A 17,533-nucleotide genomic window follows, 5' to 3' on the forward strand; every position below is an offset into this window, starting at 1 on the left:
GTGCGTGACTCATCAGCAGAAACACTGTTTTCATGCGTTTAAGACATTTTCCTGCATTTTAATTTGCCTATCGAATGTCTGCAAGGATATTGTTTCAATGGTGCATCTAATATGTCTGGGCGTTTCAATGGTGTCCAAGCAAAATAGTCCCAGTATGTCCACTGCAGTAACCACGCATTGGACCTTGTCCTACAGAAGGTAGCGAGTGAAGTGAGGCTAGTTGCTGACACATTAAACTTTGTCCAACGAGTTTTTGTTTTCATTCGAGAATCATCAAAATGCAAAAGTCTTTTTCAGTCACTTTTTGGAACCAAAGAGGTGTTGTGCAATTTCTCGGGTGATGCCCTACTCCAGTGGTGCCCAACCCTACTCCTGGAGAGCTACCATTCTGGTGTTTTTCACTCCAACCCTAATTTAACACTCTTGATTCTACTAATTGCCTTCTGACCAAGACCTTCATTAATGAATCAGATGTGTTAAATCAGTGTTGGAGTGAAAACCGGCAGCTGGGTAGCTCTCCAGGAGCGGGGTTGGGCACCACTGTGGTGCTGCATCCACACTAATGCCATCTCACGAGTTATCTCAGTGTACGTGGCACTTCTCGAGACTCTAAAAACATTGGAGACGAGTGATGAAACGTATGTCAGGAAATGTATGAACTGATTCAACCTTCTTTGATTGGAGACAGACAAGACAATGAGGGTTGAAACCCAAGCCAAGATTTCTGGACTGTATACACAAGCAAAGAAATCGAGGATATATTTCGGCTTGGTGTGCAGTGAGGCTCTTTTCGGGCCTTCCGAGACAGTGGCCAAAAGTCTTCAAAGGTGCAGCACTGGAATGCATCAAGGTCCTAAGGGCAATGGATGCAAACAGTGAGGGAGAGCGGTTCAGTAAAGCAACTTGTGGACAAAGTTAACACCTATGTTGCCTGCAACAATGTGGAACTTTGTTGAACTTTGTTTGTGTCTCCCCGTGTCAGCTGCCTCATCAGAAAGATCATTTGCCACCCTATGGCGACTTCAATTTTGGCTGTAAAGCACCACGAGCCAGAAGAGATTGACACCTCTAGCTATAATGCATGTTCACAGCAACACCTTGAACAGGTTGGATGTACAATCCCTCGTTAGATGTTAGACGTAACGGAAGGCCACATTTGGCGCCCTATAATTTCAGGTAAGACATGGGTTTATTGATAACACTGCCGCTGTGCAGTGAATGTTTTCTGCACTTGTTATAATAGCAAATCTGTAATTTTTTATTTCTTTTAGCAGCGCTGCCGCCATGCACTTGGTTTTCGTTGTTTGTGTAGCCTAAATCAGTTGTAATAACAGAATGACGTGTTTGTTGTTGTCGTGCCACCATACAGTTTGTGTTGTGGTTGTTGCTGTTGCTTATTGGTTCTACGTGTTAAAAGAGAGCTGAATAACCGTCCAACCGTTTCTGCCCAGTTTGTTGTTGCCTGTGCAGATCGAACACAAAAGGGCGGATTCCTGAAAAAAAATTGCCCGTCTTTGGTCTTTTGCCATTACAAATCTGCTGCACACGCGCCTTACAAACAAAACAATGACGTCATACTGTAGCGACCGGGAGAGGCGGTCGCTCTGATTGTCGGCGGTTCGCGAATTTCCGAAAATTCGCCGGCGGTTCTGCGCTGGGGGAGCGCAATGGCTGATGGGACTGATAATGTGAGATTTAAAATTGTGTTTTAAGTATGTGGTGTTGATGTTGTGGTTATTCTTGTGTTGTAGGAGACCGTTTACTGACAGACTGACTGTAGGGCCGTGACTCGGACTGATGTCGCCACTTGGGACATGGGGGGGGGGCTCGTTACGTTGTCAGTTCTGGTCCGTTCTGACTGGTGTGAGTAAAAGATCACTCCAGGGGTCGTGCGGTGTATGGGACACGGGAGTTGCGATTAAAACGAGAGTTCTGCCTCTCGACTCATTTTTCCACGCCGGCTCGTCCCAATACTTTTCGTTTTAGTTGGCAGACGCAGACCCCCCCCCCATCCCCACACTTAAAACATTTTCCCGCGCGCCTGGTAGAATTTACTGTAAGAAGAAGAAAAAAAATGTACGCGTATCAAGTCACGGTGCTGAGAGGAAAAGGAAGTTTTCCAAGGACCTGCACGTAATTTATAAATGATGGGAATTCAGCTAACATCAACTTTTGAGAACAAAGTCAAATTGTTATGAGCGAATCAACGACGAACGTTTCAGTTCAGACACTGTCATGCCCCTTGCACATCACACACACACACACACACACACACACACACACACACACACACACACACACACACACACACCACCAAACAGCAACAAAGACACCGTACCTTTTGTCTGCGAGGAGCTGGTAAGGACCACCAGTGCACAAAACACCAAATTAGTCGCCAAATTCATCTCATTCACTGTCGATCCCCGGAGGGAGCACAATAACAAAATCTACAAACGGCGGCGCCTCCTCACGCTTCGCCCTGTGCTTTGGGGAGAGGCTCGTTTCCGTTACGTTATATGACAGGGCACATCATCACCGGCGCTAAAAATATCCTTAGGGAGTCGGGCAGAAGAGAGGTACAGGGGTGGGGCCGCCGCCAGCATGTGACATGCCCGATGTCGGAAAGCAGACGCTGCTCCGCGCTCTCGCAGAGAGATCTATTTGACGCCGCGACGCGTCGCTATTTTCTTTTTGTCATAATTCACGAATCACACCATCATCCGTCATCCCGACGTGCAGTCCCACTACTCGCAGACGGGGCATGCTGTGGTGGGTGGATGGGTGGGAGGGAGGGGGTCTCAGTGCGTCAGAGGCGCATCTGTTTGTGCGTCAGGCGCGCCAGTCTTTTTCACTACATGTGCTGTTGTCGATCTGTGGACACGGAACTGACTTCATCTATGGAGTAGCTACGCTTGCTATCTTTTTGCCATTTTTTTGCTTTAGATAAATAAGGTGATTTCAGTTGCATTTACACAGAACCGTTTTGTTTGTTTTTTTTTTGCCCTTTTTTAAATCGTATAATGTGAAGACGTCAACTTCAACAGGTCAGTATCGAGGTCAGCACGAGGGCGTCTTGACGACTGGATGACCTCCGTCGTCCCCAAAAATTCCCAATAATTTTTTTTTTTTGTTAATATTTTTTTTCTTTTTTTATTGGTTAGGCCTTCGAATCACACCTCAATAAAAACTGGTTGGTCTCATTTGCTGTCCCAGATGGATGATGATACTTCAGCCAGTCCGGCACAGAGCGCGGCGGATGTGCAGATAACGGTGGAGAACGTGGAGTCTGTAAGTCGTCACCACGTCAACACAACTGTGCCGAATTTCTATCAACAGTGTTAAACATAGCAATTTTCCTTACAGGTTGCAAAACTGAGCATCTGCCTTTGTGGTTAGCTATAAGAACTGAAAGTTGTTGATACTGATTTTTTTTTGACACAAGACTGCAGGAAATATTGCACCAATGCGGGTAAACCCAGTAACTGTAAAGATGATGGCAGTCCAAAAGTTTATGTGGGCTTCAGGCATAACGACCTTTTGTAACATGATGCCGGCTATAAGCATATGCTGTCCTAATAATAACCATCCCCATGTGCTTGGGATTAGTTGCCATGGAGAACACATATTTTTTATGCCCTCCAAACAATTGGTCATACACCTGTGCAGATGCATAGGCACTAAAATTTCACATGAAATAACAGGTGCTCTTTTTGAGACACTTGGGCAAGATGCCCATGATTCTTATGTGCGAGCTGTTCTGCACGAATTTGCACACTGATGCAAATATTCATATTCGCCTTTAACATGCCTCTTCGGTAAATGATACTGATGAATGTGTAGTATATGGTCATAATTGAATGAATTTGGTTGCAAGTTCCACCTACTGTTACCCTCCTTATCCTACCCATCCGCAATTTGCTGTAAAATCAAAGCGGCCATCATACTAAATTGTCCTGTTCCTCTTGTCCTTGTATCTGCAGGCTCTCTGTCAGCTTTACTATGACCCAGACATGGAGCATAAGAATGGGGCCCAGAGGTGGCTGACACAGGCCCAGGCCTCTGCACAAGCATGGCAGTTCTGCTGGGCTCTGCTGGGCCCTGGCAAGGTCTGTGTTTTGTTTGTTTGGGTTTTTTTTCTATTTCACTGCCCTTACCTTCCACTTTAAATGTATACTTGTTGCAAAGGGATCTTGGGGAAACTAAACAGAAAAAAAAATGACATGTTTCTCTGCAGAGCAATCATGCATGGAGAGGTGCTGAACAATGCTCTGTATACGTATTATAGTTGTGTGGTTATAGTTATTTTGTATGACAAATTTAATTATTTTATGATGTTAGTATATTAGAAGTCTGTTGAGTTGCACCTTGCTCTGACCAAGTCTGAACTGTTCCTTGTTTTTCTATCTGTACTATCTATGACGGGATGTCAACAAAATCTTACGAGTGACATGATAGCTGAGACAAACATCTGAATATAAGCAACCTCTCTGCTCAGCGCATTGATCACCGGGGGTATGCTCATGAATAGAGCTGAACGATATCGAAAAAAAATGAAATTGCAGTTCTGTTTTTTATTTGTAATGCAGGAGTTACATGATTTCACCAAATTCATCCCCACATTCATGCAGCGTTTAACTTCACTTGCTCCATTTGGAAAGATTTGATCCCTGTGGCAATGATTAGAGAGATTTTAGAGGAGGAAATGAGGCAGTTGATTCAACATGACAGTCAACACCGTACTTATTATGCACTTTGCTTACCCTTAAAGAAGGGAGCTCTGTGAATGAATGAAGGAAGAATGGCCTCGTAGAAAGGATCCAGGAGATCACAGGAGGCTTCATATCACTGCCCCCCAGTTCCTTCAAGCTGCAATACCACGTATGGGAATTAACATGATGAAATGGATCATTTAAAACGTCACTGCAAAAATACAAACGTCTTAGATTAAAAACTAATTTTAAATGACCAAAAATAGAAAATAAATAAACAGCAACTATACATCAGTTTCCTGAGTGTTTTTTAAAAAAAAAATAACACAAACAGCTATAAACTTTACTAAACGACCTTGCTAGTTTTTATTTTCTATCAAGTGTAATGTGAATGATCGGCCCAATTTGCCTTACCTCGCATCCTTTGCTGTATGACTATTGCACACGCAAACATTGCAATGTCAATGCTGAAACAATACATTGTTCAGTCCTACTGTTAAATGAAAGCCAATTTCCCCTCGGGGATGAATAAAGTATTCTGATTCTGATTAAATCAACTCTATTTCTCTTGGCTCTGTCATAACAGCTCCCAGTGATTCAGTTCTTTGGTGCCAGCACCCTCCACACCAAGATTTCTCGTCACTGGGGGGACCTGCACACAGACCAGCAGCAGAGCCTGAGGATGCAGCTTCTCTCCCACATCTTGCAGTTCTCCACAGGGCCCAAGATGGTGCTGACCAGGCTGTGTGTAGCTCTGGCCTCCTTGACTCTGAACCTGACACCTCATTCGTGGCCCCGACCCGTAGCAGACATCGTGAGGGTGTTCCAACCAGAGAAAGCTGACTCTGAAGGCAGTGAAATGGCAGGTTCGGCTGCTGTGGGGGCTGAGCAGGACCCTCATGCCCACTGCCTAGCACTGCTGGAGCTCCTCACTGTCCTGCCAGAGGAGTTCCAGAGTAGCCGGCTGGTGCAGGCCCGTCGTACCCAGCTGAGGGAGGCTCTGGCGGGGGAGTGGGCGGTGGTGTGCCCCTTACTGCGGCAGCTACTACAGGACCAGGACTCTCCGAACCAGGTGAAGGAGAGGGTCCTGCGCTGTCTGTCCAGCTGGGTGGGGCTGAATGTGCCGCTAGGAGAAAGTCAGGGATTGGTCCAGGACTGTTTCATGGCACTGTCAAACTCAGAGCTCTTCGAAACAGCTGTGGAGACAATAGTGACCGCCATCTCACAGCCTGACTGCCAGAGGTGAGCTGTCACTTCATGGTGTCACAATTATCCTGGAGCATCATCATAGCAATCCACAAATGTAGACTGACAAATTATCCACAACCGTAGACTGCTTGGCCCATTATCTATAGTGTGTGTGTATATGAGTGTGTTCATACTCAATTGTGTGATTATGCATATGCAGGTACACTGATGCTCTGGTGAACCTAATGCCCCTGGTGCTTGGTCTTCATGACCAGCTAAAAGCAGCAGTTCAGGAAGGAGACATGGAGACCACGCATGGCATCTGTCGCATTGCTGTTGCCCTTGGAGAAACACACTCCAGGTTAACACAGAAAATGAGACACACATACACACACAGTCACTCACACATACAAATTCTCTCATCCTATAGATTTACCATTTGGCGTCCTTGACTCGCTTCTGTCTTAATTTTGGAATTTTGTCTCCATGTTTGACAGGATCTTATTGGAGCAAGTGGAGCATTGGCAAGAATACTTGGCCTTGGTCAATATGATTCTGTTCTGTACTGGCATCCCAGGACACTACCCTGTCAGCGAGACCACCAGCACTCTTACACTCACATTCTGGTACACCATGCAGGTGCGTGGACAGCATAATGTTAAGTGACAGTGTTTTAACATTTCGTTGCACTATATCCCTTCTCCTTTTGAGATTTCCCTTTTGGAACATGGTTGAAACATGAAGTGTCACACGCAGAAATTTGGACTCAAATTTAATTTATGACACAGCTACACTGGTGAGTTTGTGTTTTCGTGTACATTTTTTATTTTTGGATTTTTTCCCCCCTTTTTCTCCTAATTGTTCCCGGCCAATTACCACACTCCTCCGAGCCGTCACGGTCACTGCTCCACCCCCTCTGCCGACCCAGGGAGGGCTGCAGACTACCACATGCCTCCTCAGATACATGGGGAGTCGCCAGCCGCTTCTTTTCACCTGACAGTGAGGAAATTCGCCAGGGAGACATAGCGCATGGGAGGATCATGCTATTCCCCCCAGTTCCCAATCCCCCCATAACGGGTGTCCCGACCGACCAGAGGAGGCACTAGTGCAGCGACCAGGACACATATACTCACATCCGGCTTCCCACCCGCAGACACGGCCAATTGTGTATGTAGGGACGCCCGACCAAGCCGGAGGTAACATTGGGACTCGAACCAGTGATCCCTGTGTTGGTAGGCAACAGAATAGACTGCTACGCTACCCGAACACCCTTTCATGTAAAGTTACCTGTCAAAATTTTGATATGCCAGATTTTTCCCCCCCACCAAATTGTATTATAAAGAATACATAAGATACATTCCCCCTGCTTGTCTTTTCAAAGTTATCCTATTGTTTACAGATGGTACGTTGTGCACTGGGCAATGCCCATTTGTGTGATTGCTATGCACAAGCATGGACGGCATAATGCTGTTTGTTCGCCTCAGTACTGCTTGCTAAACAAATTCTTTGCCAGCATTCCCATCATGCACTCTTGGCTATATCTCTGTGATACTGACATATGACATTGTTCATCTACTTTGTTACTGGGATCTCCTAATGTGCACTTACACTAAATCCACTTGACATTTTTTGGCTATGATGTGATTATGATTTAGCGCTCTGTGTTGCCAGTTGGGGACACAAATGTTTATCTGCTAATTACTGACTCCCTTGTTAGACATTTGGGATAAAAGTGTCTGATAGATGGGCGTCTGGGCGGCGTAGCAGTCTATTCTGTTGCCTACCAACACAGGGAACGCCGGTTTGAATCCCCGTGTTACCTCCGGCTTGGTCGGGCGTCCCTACAGACACAACTGGCCGTGTCTGCGGGTGGGAAGCCGGATGTGGGTATGTGTCCTGGTCACTGCACTAGCACCTCCTCTGGTTGGTCAGGGCGCCTGTTCGGGGGTGAGGGGGAACTGGGGGGAAAGCGTGATCCTCCCACACTCTACGTCCCCCTGGTGAAACTCCTCACTGTCAGGTGAAAAGAAGCGGCTGGTGATTCCACATGTATCAGAGGAGGCATGTGGTAGTCTGCAGCCCTCCCCGGATTGGCAGAGGGAATGGAGCAGTGACCGGGGTGGCTCAGAGAGCGGGGTAATTGGCCAGGTACAATTGGGGAGAAAAAAAGGGGGGAAAAAAAACAAAAAAAAAAGTGTCCGATAGATGACTAAATGCAAATGTAAACGTAAGATAGCCAATATAGTATACCCAACCACAATACATCCCTTAACATCACCACACAGTCATTTTCACTTACCTCAATCCAGCTGCAACTGGGTAAACCCTGTTCTTCTTTCTCACTTAGAGAAATTCTATATTTTTTGGTTCCTGCAAGCAAACAAATCAGTGTGCCTTTTCTCTTTAAGCTTATTAATTTGATGAAAGGTTGAAACACCATTGTGACTTTTAAAATCTTGGTGTTCGAGGTTCATTTTGTTTGATTTTTGTTTTTACATACATTATTTTCTGCAGATCTTCCCCATCAAGGTGTTCAGTGAATTTGAGCTACATTCAAAAATCGCCTCAACTGCTTATCTCACAGATAATCTGTGTCATGTACGTTACTATTACTTGAATGTTGCAGGATGACATCTTGTCATTTGACGAGGAGAAGCAGGCGATCTACCTGCAGGTCTATCGGCCAGTTTACTTCCAGCTGGTGGACGTGTTGCTCCATAAGTCCCACTACCCCTCCCAGGAAGAGTACGCCTCCTGGTCCTCTGACGACAAGGAGCAGTTCAGAATATACAGGTAAGAGCTACCGCGCCTGTCATATTACGCTTCAAGAGACAATAAAATATTACACATAGCAGCATTAGCTCTTTTTCACTGGGCTAACTGAAAATTGATTTTAAAATTATGTAAAACTGCATCATTGTGAAGCAACAAAGACTTAAAGATCTGATTCAGCTTTGATTTTTTTTTGCATGTTTTGCATGGCAGAGTGGACATCTCTGACACCCTGATGTATGTGTATGAGATGCTAGGGGCAGAGCTCCTCAGTAACCTCTACGACCGGCTGGGCAGACTGCTGATGGACTCAGAGAAGTCTGCTGTGTGGCAGGTAAAATTAATCCTCGCCTCCTGTGAGAATGAAACGCAGAGCTGGACATTGTTTACCTTAACTAATCTCAGACTGTATAGTTTCTGGAAGTGAGACCATTATAACATTGCCGACAGAAGACTTTACACAGTCGTTCTCATCATTGTCACATCCTAATTCTTTCACAAGCCTTCTCTTGCTCTCTGTAACTCTTCTTTGTCTGCTCTTTCTCCTCCTTTCTTGAACGGTCTCTGCACCTTTTTCCATCTCAAGGACACTGAGGCCCTGTTGTTTGGCTTCCAGTCCATAGCGGAGACCATCGATGTGAACTACTCTGACGTTATCCCTGGACTTATTGGCCTGATTCCCAGAATCAACATCAGCAATGTCATGCTGGCAGACACGGTCATGTACACAATAGGTACCTCCCCAGTTCCCATTTCTCCCCTGGTTCTGCTTGTTGTTTTCTTTTCTTTCATGATGTTTATCCTGCATCTTGCTCCCACCTCTTCGTTTGCACTGCCTCCCCCGTCTACCTCCCCCACTCTTTTTTCTCTCTGTTTCACACACTTTTTTCTTCTCCAACATATGCGTGAATGAGAGGGAGGACAGTGGAATGGTGAGGATGCAAGGAGTAGAGGTGACTGTGAGGGCAATTCATATATGTTGTATGTTGCTTACTTTTAATCTTTGACCACAGATCAGCTATACTATGCCTACATTGTTTGAACAGATGCCTTGGGGGCTCATATGTACTAGGACAAGGAAGGGGTTTAAAGGCACCTCTTCTTATGCCAAATGGTCAGGGCCTGATAACAGAGGGAGGTGTGAAAGCCATTTGAGTGTCACGAGAAGTGGTCCTGGAGGGTCCTCGCAGAAGGTGAGGACAAACGGAGATGAACTCTTGGAACAATAAACAAGTTCTGTTACCCAGCAGGAGGACAGTTCACCAAGATAATTTGTCTTCTCCAAGACAGGATGAGAGAGAGACTCTAAGTATACACCATTGTGGTGGAAACTACGTCCTGTTCATGATAAAAGAGACTCTGGGTACATATCATTGTGATCAAAGCAATGGGCGTTGTTCTACTGTATGGTATAAAGATGGTGTGCTCAGAGATTGGGGCACGCACAAGTGTCTGAGCTTGTGCGTCTGTTCATTGAACATATATTAAAACCGAGGTTTTTGTCTCACTCCACATTTAATGTCAGAGTGGAATTAAATAATTGTCACGGCAGTGACGAAGGTGTATGAGTTTAAATACTTGGGGTCAACTGTCCAAAGTAAAACGGAGTGCAGAAGAGGTGAAGAAGAGAGTGCAGGCAGGGTGGAGTGGGTGGAGAAATGTGTCAGGAGTGATTTGTGGCAGAAGGGTACCAGCAAGAGTTAAAGGGAAGGTTTACAAGATGGTTGTGGGACCAGCTATGTTATATGGTTTGGAGACAGTAGCACTGACCAAAAGACAGGAGGCGGAGCTGGAGGTGGCAGAGTTGAAGATGCTTAAGATTTTCATTGGGAGTGATGATGAAGGACAGGATTAGGAATGAGTATATTAGAGGGACCGTTCAGGTTGGACGGTTTGGAGACAAAGCAAGAGAGGCAAGATTGAGATGGTTTGGACATGTGTGGAGGAGAGATGCTGGGTATATTGGGAGAAGGATGCTGAATATGGAGCTGCCAGGGAAGAGGAAAAGAGGAAGGCCAAAGAGGAGGCTTATGGATGTGGTGAGGGAGGATATGCAGGTGGCTGGTGTGACAGAGGAAGATGCAGAGGACAGGAAAAAATGGAAACAGATGATTCGCTGTGGCGACCCCTAACGGGAGCAGCCAGAATTAGTATTATTAGTTTTCTTCTCCAACAACTTGTCTGTATTGCCCTGACAGCTTAGACAGACTCAAAAAAAGCAGCCCCTGTACCCCAATAAGGGGGTTAGGTGTGATTTCTAGCTTAGTGCTGACCTCTATCGTTCAATGATGTGATAACAACAAGTCAGAATATACAGATCAAGCGAATTCAAATAGAAAGATAGCAAAGGTAGAGAATTAGCCAGTCGAGTGATAGCAAGACAACAGATCTACAGTCTGTCAGTACATGTCAGTGAGCTGTGATTGCTGCACAGTTCACTGGAGACTGAGAAAGGTCTTTGTTTTTTGTTTTTTTTTGGGGTGGGTCTTCAAACAACTACAAAAGCACTCAGCTGGCCCAGCTCCTGTCTTTGAATGCAGAAACCAATGGAGTAGGTGGGGTATAAGTTGTCTGTGTGCTCCTCACGTGTATGTGGCCTTTTGTTTATGCAAGTCTGAAGAGCCTGACGTCTGCCAAGCATAAGTAATGTATTAACCATGAGAGTGATTCCTGGGTTTGCTGATTTGGTCTAAGATTGTGGTAACCTAGCAAAAAACAGAACTATACTGTTATAGTTGACTGCATCACATCTGCAACAGTATCAGATCGAGCTGGATCGAGCCACCTTGCTAACGTTTCAATCCACATTTTCTTGCTTGACCTCTCATGGCCTCTAGGGTCCCTGGCTGAGTGGTTGGCTGACCACCCTGTGATGCTGAGTGGCATATTACCCATGGTGCTCCAGGGCCTCATGAAGCCAGAGCTCTCTGTGTCCAGCGTGTCCACCCTGAAGAGGATCTGCCGGGAGTGCCGGCATGATCTTGGCCCCCACGTCAGCGACATCATGACAGTATCACAGGTCCGACCGGGGTCATAAATGTGATCATACCATCCATATCAACATGTCTGTCTTGTGTTAATGTATTTGGGTTTTAGTTAGCTGCCAGATGATAAAACAACAAGTTGATGAATTTTATTTTTCTAAAAGCTACCTGTTCACTTTCATAGGATGCACTGCTTAAAGAAATCCATAAGGTCAGTAGGCACGCAGTATTCATATTTTATCAATTCTGTCTTACTTGAATACACCAGATTCCTCTCTGTGGACAGATTTTATGATATATGCGTCTTGTGTATGTGTGCGTGCCTGTGTGTGCGTGTGTGTGTGTGTGTGTGTGTGTGTGTGTGTGTGTGTGTGTGTGTGTGTGTGTGTGTGTGTGTGTGTGTGTTTGTGTGTGTGTGTCTGCAGAGCAGCCAGTGCATGTGGTTGATGCAGGCTCTGGGTTTCCTCATGTCCACTCTCCCGGTGGAGGAGATTCTAGTCAGGCTCCACTCGCTTATCACCCCTCATGTCCAAAGGCTGGAAACACTCGCCCACCAAGAGGTAAATATATATATGCAGATAAAACTCCAGCACTATAAACGCACATGAAAAACAAAGCCAGTTAGACAGACAGTTAGACAGATCTTGATGATAGCAGTTGTGGTTGCCCTTGTGTGATGAAGATAATGGTGATGATGAGAACACAACTGATTCTAAACACTGACTTAACCAACCTCCCATTCAACACATATTTGCCTTAAATTCTTTTTCTATAATGAGCTGATGATCTGTCTGCTTCTTCCTCTCCACAGCCCAACCCAGCTAATAAATTATCCATTATTCATATCCTGGGAATGCTGTCCAGTCTCTTCACCACTCTGGACATCAACAGACCAGCAGATGGCTTGGAGGCTGCAGCTCCTGCCAGACCCACAGCCTCCCAGGCCCCTCACAACCCAGTAAGTCCTAGTCCTGGGTTAACACTTGGGGGCTTAGTTCAATTCATGACTTTACGAAAGACCCACATGCTCCACATTTGAAGGACTGACATGAAGAATCTTGCATCCAATGTCCACACGTATGCGGGTATTTTTGAAAACATTGCTTTTTCTATGTGTTTCTGGCCTTCCGTCCACATGCAAACTGCATTTTAAGTCACTGAAAACAGAGCTGTGGAAAACTCCTCACAGGGTAAAGATTTTCATAAACTCCGTTTTCAGTGCTAATGCGTAAACACCCCGGAGGAACAGAGTTTTTGGCTTTGTTTCAGGCTTCTGATTGGCCAGCGTGGTTTTAGATTGGGTTATATCGCCCCCTGTTGGTTTGGCATGCTCTTGACAGTGCTTCCATTGTGTTGAGTAGCATGTGTTTTTGTGTTTTCCTTCGGACAGAGATCTTTTCTAAACAGTGCTTGTGTGGACGTGATTTTGCTTTTTTTTTTTTTTTAAGAAAACCCCCCATTTTCAGAAATACCCCTGTACATGTGGTCTTGTGCAGTGTTTCTCAACCGGGGGTCCGCGGACCCCTAGTGGTCCGTGGTGTAATTGCAAGGGGTCCGTGAAAATAAAATATCTTTAAAAAAAAGATCCTATGACATTTATAGAAATAGGATTATTTTACTCAAATGTGACTGAGACCTTTATCTACCTAAACTATAAAGGGTAACAGGACTTTTTTCTCTAATTACATCTGTTTCACAAGTGTAATCTATTGTATTTTAATAAGAGATCTCGCACCCGTTTGCATTGTTAAAAGTTACTAAATACATATTCTGTTTTGTTACATATATCTGAAAGTTACTACATACATATTCTGTTTTGTTACATATATCTGAAAGTTACTGCATAAGAATTCTGTTTTGTTAACTATATATTTTTGCCCCAAAGAGTGAATAAATGCTATAATGCAATTTAAAATGCAGTTTCTACTGTTTCTATCAAATTGCAACCCCCCTCCCCCAAGATCAGGTGGAGGGGTCCTCAGGGTAGATCAAAAATACGCAGGGGGTCCAGGACCCCAAAAAGGTTGAGAACCACTGGTCTAGTGTCTCTGAACAGTGTTACCACTGTTATCCTGTGGCCTTTTGGCATCTCAGTTATCAACCAGTAGTCCCATCATATGAAGGGAGGCTTGGCTCATTATCTTACACACACAGCTTCGTTCAGCAAAATGTGCTTAAAGGAATCTGAATGTATTCAAGGACTTAACACTGCATAACTGTTGAAAAGTTTTATCTAACATGTTGTTACCATTGCTCGAACAAATGAGGCCAAACTCTGTTTTTGTTGTTTAGGTAGTTGTTGTGTTACAGCAAGTTTTCACACTGATTCAGGCCATCCTCAGCAAGTGGCTGGATGACTCAGAGGTCGTGGAGGTAGGGTGTGTGTGTGTGTGTGTGTGTGTGTGTGTGTGTGTGTGTGTGTGTGTGTGTGTGTGTGTGTGTGTGTGTATGTGTGTGTGTGTGTGTATGTGTGTGTGTGTGTGTGTGTGTGTGTGTGCGCGAGCGCGCGAGTGCAAGACGTTATGTATTTGTCCATTGGATGCTTGCATGTCTTTGTCAGTGTGTTTAATGACTCACTCTCTCACAGCCCTTCTCCTCCACTAGGCAGTGTGTGGGGTATTTGAAAAGTCAGTTCGAACCCTCCTACATGATTTCGGGCCCATGGTGGCCCAGCTGAGTGAGATGCTAGGGCAGATCTATAGCGCCTTCCCACAAGCCTCGGCTCTGGACCTCGCACGCCAGGTAGACCTTGACAGGCCAAGAGTTATATCGCCGAAGTATTAAGACCATCTTACTTCATTTTTTTATGCTGTTCTATAAATTTAAAACATAAACTGTACATAAGACTCTAGGGGTGAATTTGTCCATGCAATGCTGCATAAACATCTGTGGGATTTCGTAAAAAGCGCAAACATCACTGCATTATTTTAGATGGTTCACATATTTGCTGGAGAAGACCAGCACATCTCTTCCATCAAAGGTCTTGTTGAGATGTTGACATCCGCTACTCTCGCCATCTTTCAGCAAGGTAAAAGAAGGCAAAAGAGAAATTAGATTGATTTTTACCTCATATGTTTGTCTAGCTGATGTCTGGCTGCTGATGTTACTTGACAGGCCCAAGGAATCATCCTGATATTGCAGAATCATTTATGCAGCTTCATGCTCAGGTTGGTTTGATCGTAAATGTACACGCTGGTAGACATTGTCTGCGTCACACAGAGCCACTTGCATTAACAAACTGTGTATGCTTCATCGTTAGGCCCTTAAAAGGAAGCCTGATTTGTACCTGTCAGACCATTTGGATGTAAAGGCACTGTTTTACTGTGGTGAGTACCAACACATACGTATGTACCTGCACGTTGGACCTGATTATGTCAATCTTACACATTTACAAGGACTAACAGATGAATGCTGAATTCCAGTATCGATTTTTTTTTCTTCAGAAACATTTGCGTGTTTGTCAGTGTTGCAAAATCAGCCAAGAAGAGTAATTTTGTGTTTGGATGGTTAAACAAATCTTGTTTTTAACGCCATCTCTTTCACATATTTTCCAGGTGTGCTGTCGCTCAAGTTTCCAGAGACACCCACAGCCAAATCTGCCAGTATGTTTTTTGTAAGTTCAGACAGGAACGTCAACATTAAACCCCTTTTTTTTGTATAATCGAATTGCACAAATCTTACACAATATCTTTGTTTTAAAGGAAATATGTCATGCAAATGTAGCAGCATCCCTATTGTTAAACATATTAGATAGAATCAGTCCTACAGTCACGTATTCTCTGTCCTGTTCTCGACAGATGGAAATGTTGCCTCGTGGTAAAGACATATCACCGATTGGTGAGGTGGTGAATAGGGATGGGAAGCTCCTGACAGAGACCATACTGCAGGTGAGCACATGTCAGTAAACATGGTGACGTTAACAGGAAAGACAAGACAAGAGCTGTATGTGAAAATATGTTGTTTCTAAACGGTCATGCTTCTCTGCCACCGGCCTTTATGGCATGAGGAACGAGTGTCTGTTCTGATACGTGGGAAGTCTTTTTTGTTTTGTTCAGTTTTTAGATTACAGTCAGTGTTAAAACAGGTCCCGCCGCATGCTAGGTCCTTCCCAGGAGTTTTGCATGAATATGAAGATGACTTTTGCAATTTGAACGAGGGACAGCCTCCTCCTTCAGCAGTTTCATCGCCAAGAATGACTTATGTGCAACGGTGAAATGTCAACTGGCATAATGCATTTGGGTGTCCGGGCGGCATGGCAGTCTATTCTGTTGCCTCCCAACATGGGGATCGCCGGTTCGAATCCCCGTGTTACCGCCGGCTTGGTGGGGCGTCCCTACAGACACAATTGGCTGTGTCTGCGGGTGGGAAGCCGGATGTGGGTATGTGTCCTGGTCACTGCGCTAGCGTCTCCTCTGGTCGGTCGGGGCGCCTGTTCCGGGGGGGGGGACTGGGGGATTAGCGTGATCCTCCCACTCACTACTTCCCTCTGGCGAAACCCCTCACTGTCAGGTGAAAAGAAGCGGCTGACAACTCCACATGTATCAGAAGAGACATGTGGTAGTCTGCAGCCCTCCCCGGATTGACAGGGGGTGGAGCAGTGACCGGGATGGCTCGGAAGAGTGGGGTGATCGACAGGATACAATTGGGGAGTCGGGGGGGGGGGGGGACTGGCATAGTGCGTAATGCAAGATCTCCTAAAATGTTCCACCCATGATACGGATCCATTAAACCGCATTTAGCCCTGGAATTCGGGCGTACATTGTGTTATTATTGGTAATATCAGTTTTAAATTGGACATCCTAGGTCCTTATCTGCAGTGTGAGGAAACAAGCTTTACCGGAGGAGTAACTTGTTTGTATGGGCCACAGGCTGTTGGAGGGGGGTCACCTCACAGTCTGACAGAGCACTTCTCCGAGGTGCTGCTGAGTCTGAACAGGCACTGTACTGCCCTGCTGGCCCAGTGGCTGCAGGAGACGCTGCACACTCCAGGGTTTCCCTCCGCCAGCGTCTCCCAGGAACAGAAGGACACCTTCAGCCAGCAGCTCCTCAGGTAAGTGGGCCACTGCGCTCTCCATCAATACTATCAGAGGTGGATTTATAATCCAGTCAAATGTCTTTCTTTCGAACATGCAAAATGAAAGAAAAAATGACCAAGCATGAGGGAAAAAAAACAAAACAACAAATGATAAAAATAAAACCAAAGGAATTCAACAAAAAGAATTCTCAATAGAGAATATAACAAATATATGTTGAATAAGGAGCAGGGGGACATTGCTACTTATAATTCCCTGCCCCCTCTCTAATGCTTAATAAATAAACTTAAATAATAAACTTATTTTTTCACACATCTGAGTATGTTAATCTCAATATCTATCTCAAAATGACTCAATAAAAAAATAAAAGCAATAAAAAACAAAAATGATTTCCAAAAACAACAATAACAGCATCTGCCATGGGTGTCACAGTCATGAGAAGCAAAACCTCCTCCTCAGCCTTGTACCTCATGGGAGGCATCATATACCATGTCATGCACCCAGCTTTATGCTGTCCTACTGCTACAATTTGAACTCGCATGAAATTAATGCATCGACAGAAATGTGTTGAATCCCAACTATAACCTTTGTTTGGAGCATTTCACTGATATCACTGGACACTTGCAGCACAGGTGACAGGGTTTAATAAAATGTATTGTCATCTCTCCTCACTCAGGGAGCAGACAAACAAGCGGCGTGTTAAGGAGATTGTGAAGGAGTTCTCTCTGCTGTGTCGAGGCCTCCAGGGGACCGGATGCTCAGTGGATTTCTAGGCCAAAGTTCAAACAACCTCGGCTCTCCACCTCCTTCCTGGCCCCTCCTCGATAGCCTCAGTAAGAGTCTATTG

General features: G+C 45.1%; 1 protein-coding gene across 1 annotated transcript; it reads left to right on the forward strand.

Moving 5' to 3' along the window:
• The first annotated feature begins 3,213 nt into the window (after positions 1–3,213).
• On the forward strand, positions 3,214–17,487 carry LOC130124367 (importin-13-like). Its single transcript, XM_056293824.1, has 21 exons — positions 3,214–3,288; positions 3,981–4,106; positions 5,296–5,951; positions 6,118–6,258; positions 6,395–6,536; positions 8,524–8,690; positions 8,883–9,003; positions 9,256–9,403; positions 11,507–11,688; positions 11,838–11,864; positions 12,079–12,213; positions 12,465–12,611; positions 13,946–14,026; positions 14,258–14,395; positions 14,585–14,681; positions 14,768–14,820; positions 14,913–14,979; positions 15,208–15,266; positions 15,451–15,540; positions 16,522–16,703; positions 17,363–17,487. The coding sequence occupies exons 1-21, from the start codon at positions 3,214–3,216 to the stop codon at positions 17,457–17,459; spliced, it is 2,931 nt and encodes a 976-aa protein (XP_056149799.1). The 3' UTR covers positions 17,460–17,487.
• The last annotated feature ends 46 nt before the right edge of the window (positions 17,488–17,533 follow it).

This window comes from Lampris incognitus, chromosome 14 (genome assembly GCF_029633865.1).
Source record: "Lampris incognitus isolate fLamInc1 chromosome 14, fLamInc1.hap2, whole genome shotgun sequence".
Taxonomy (NCBI): Eukaryota; Metazoa; Chordata; class Actinopteri; order Lampriformes; family Lampridae; genus Lampris; species Lampris incognitus.

What these genes read in the sequence shown, in the direction of transcription:
- LOC130124367 (XM_056293824.1), top strand. Translation starts at nt 3,214, where the DNA reads ATGGATGATGATACTTCAGCCAGTCCGGCACAGAGCGCGGCGGATGTG. An exon ending in ACATCATGACAGTATCACAG is followed by an intron (nt 11,689 to 11,837) that starts GTCCGACCGGGG and finishes TCACTTTCATAG; the next exon opens with GATGCACTGCTTAAAGAAAT. An exon ending in CCCAGGCCCCTCACAACCCA is followed by an intron (nt 12,612 to 13,945) that starts GTAAGTCCTAGT and finishes TTTGTTGTTTAG; the next exon opens with GTAGTTGTTGTGTTACAGCA.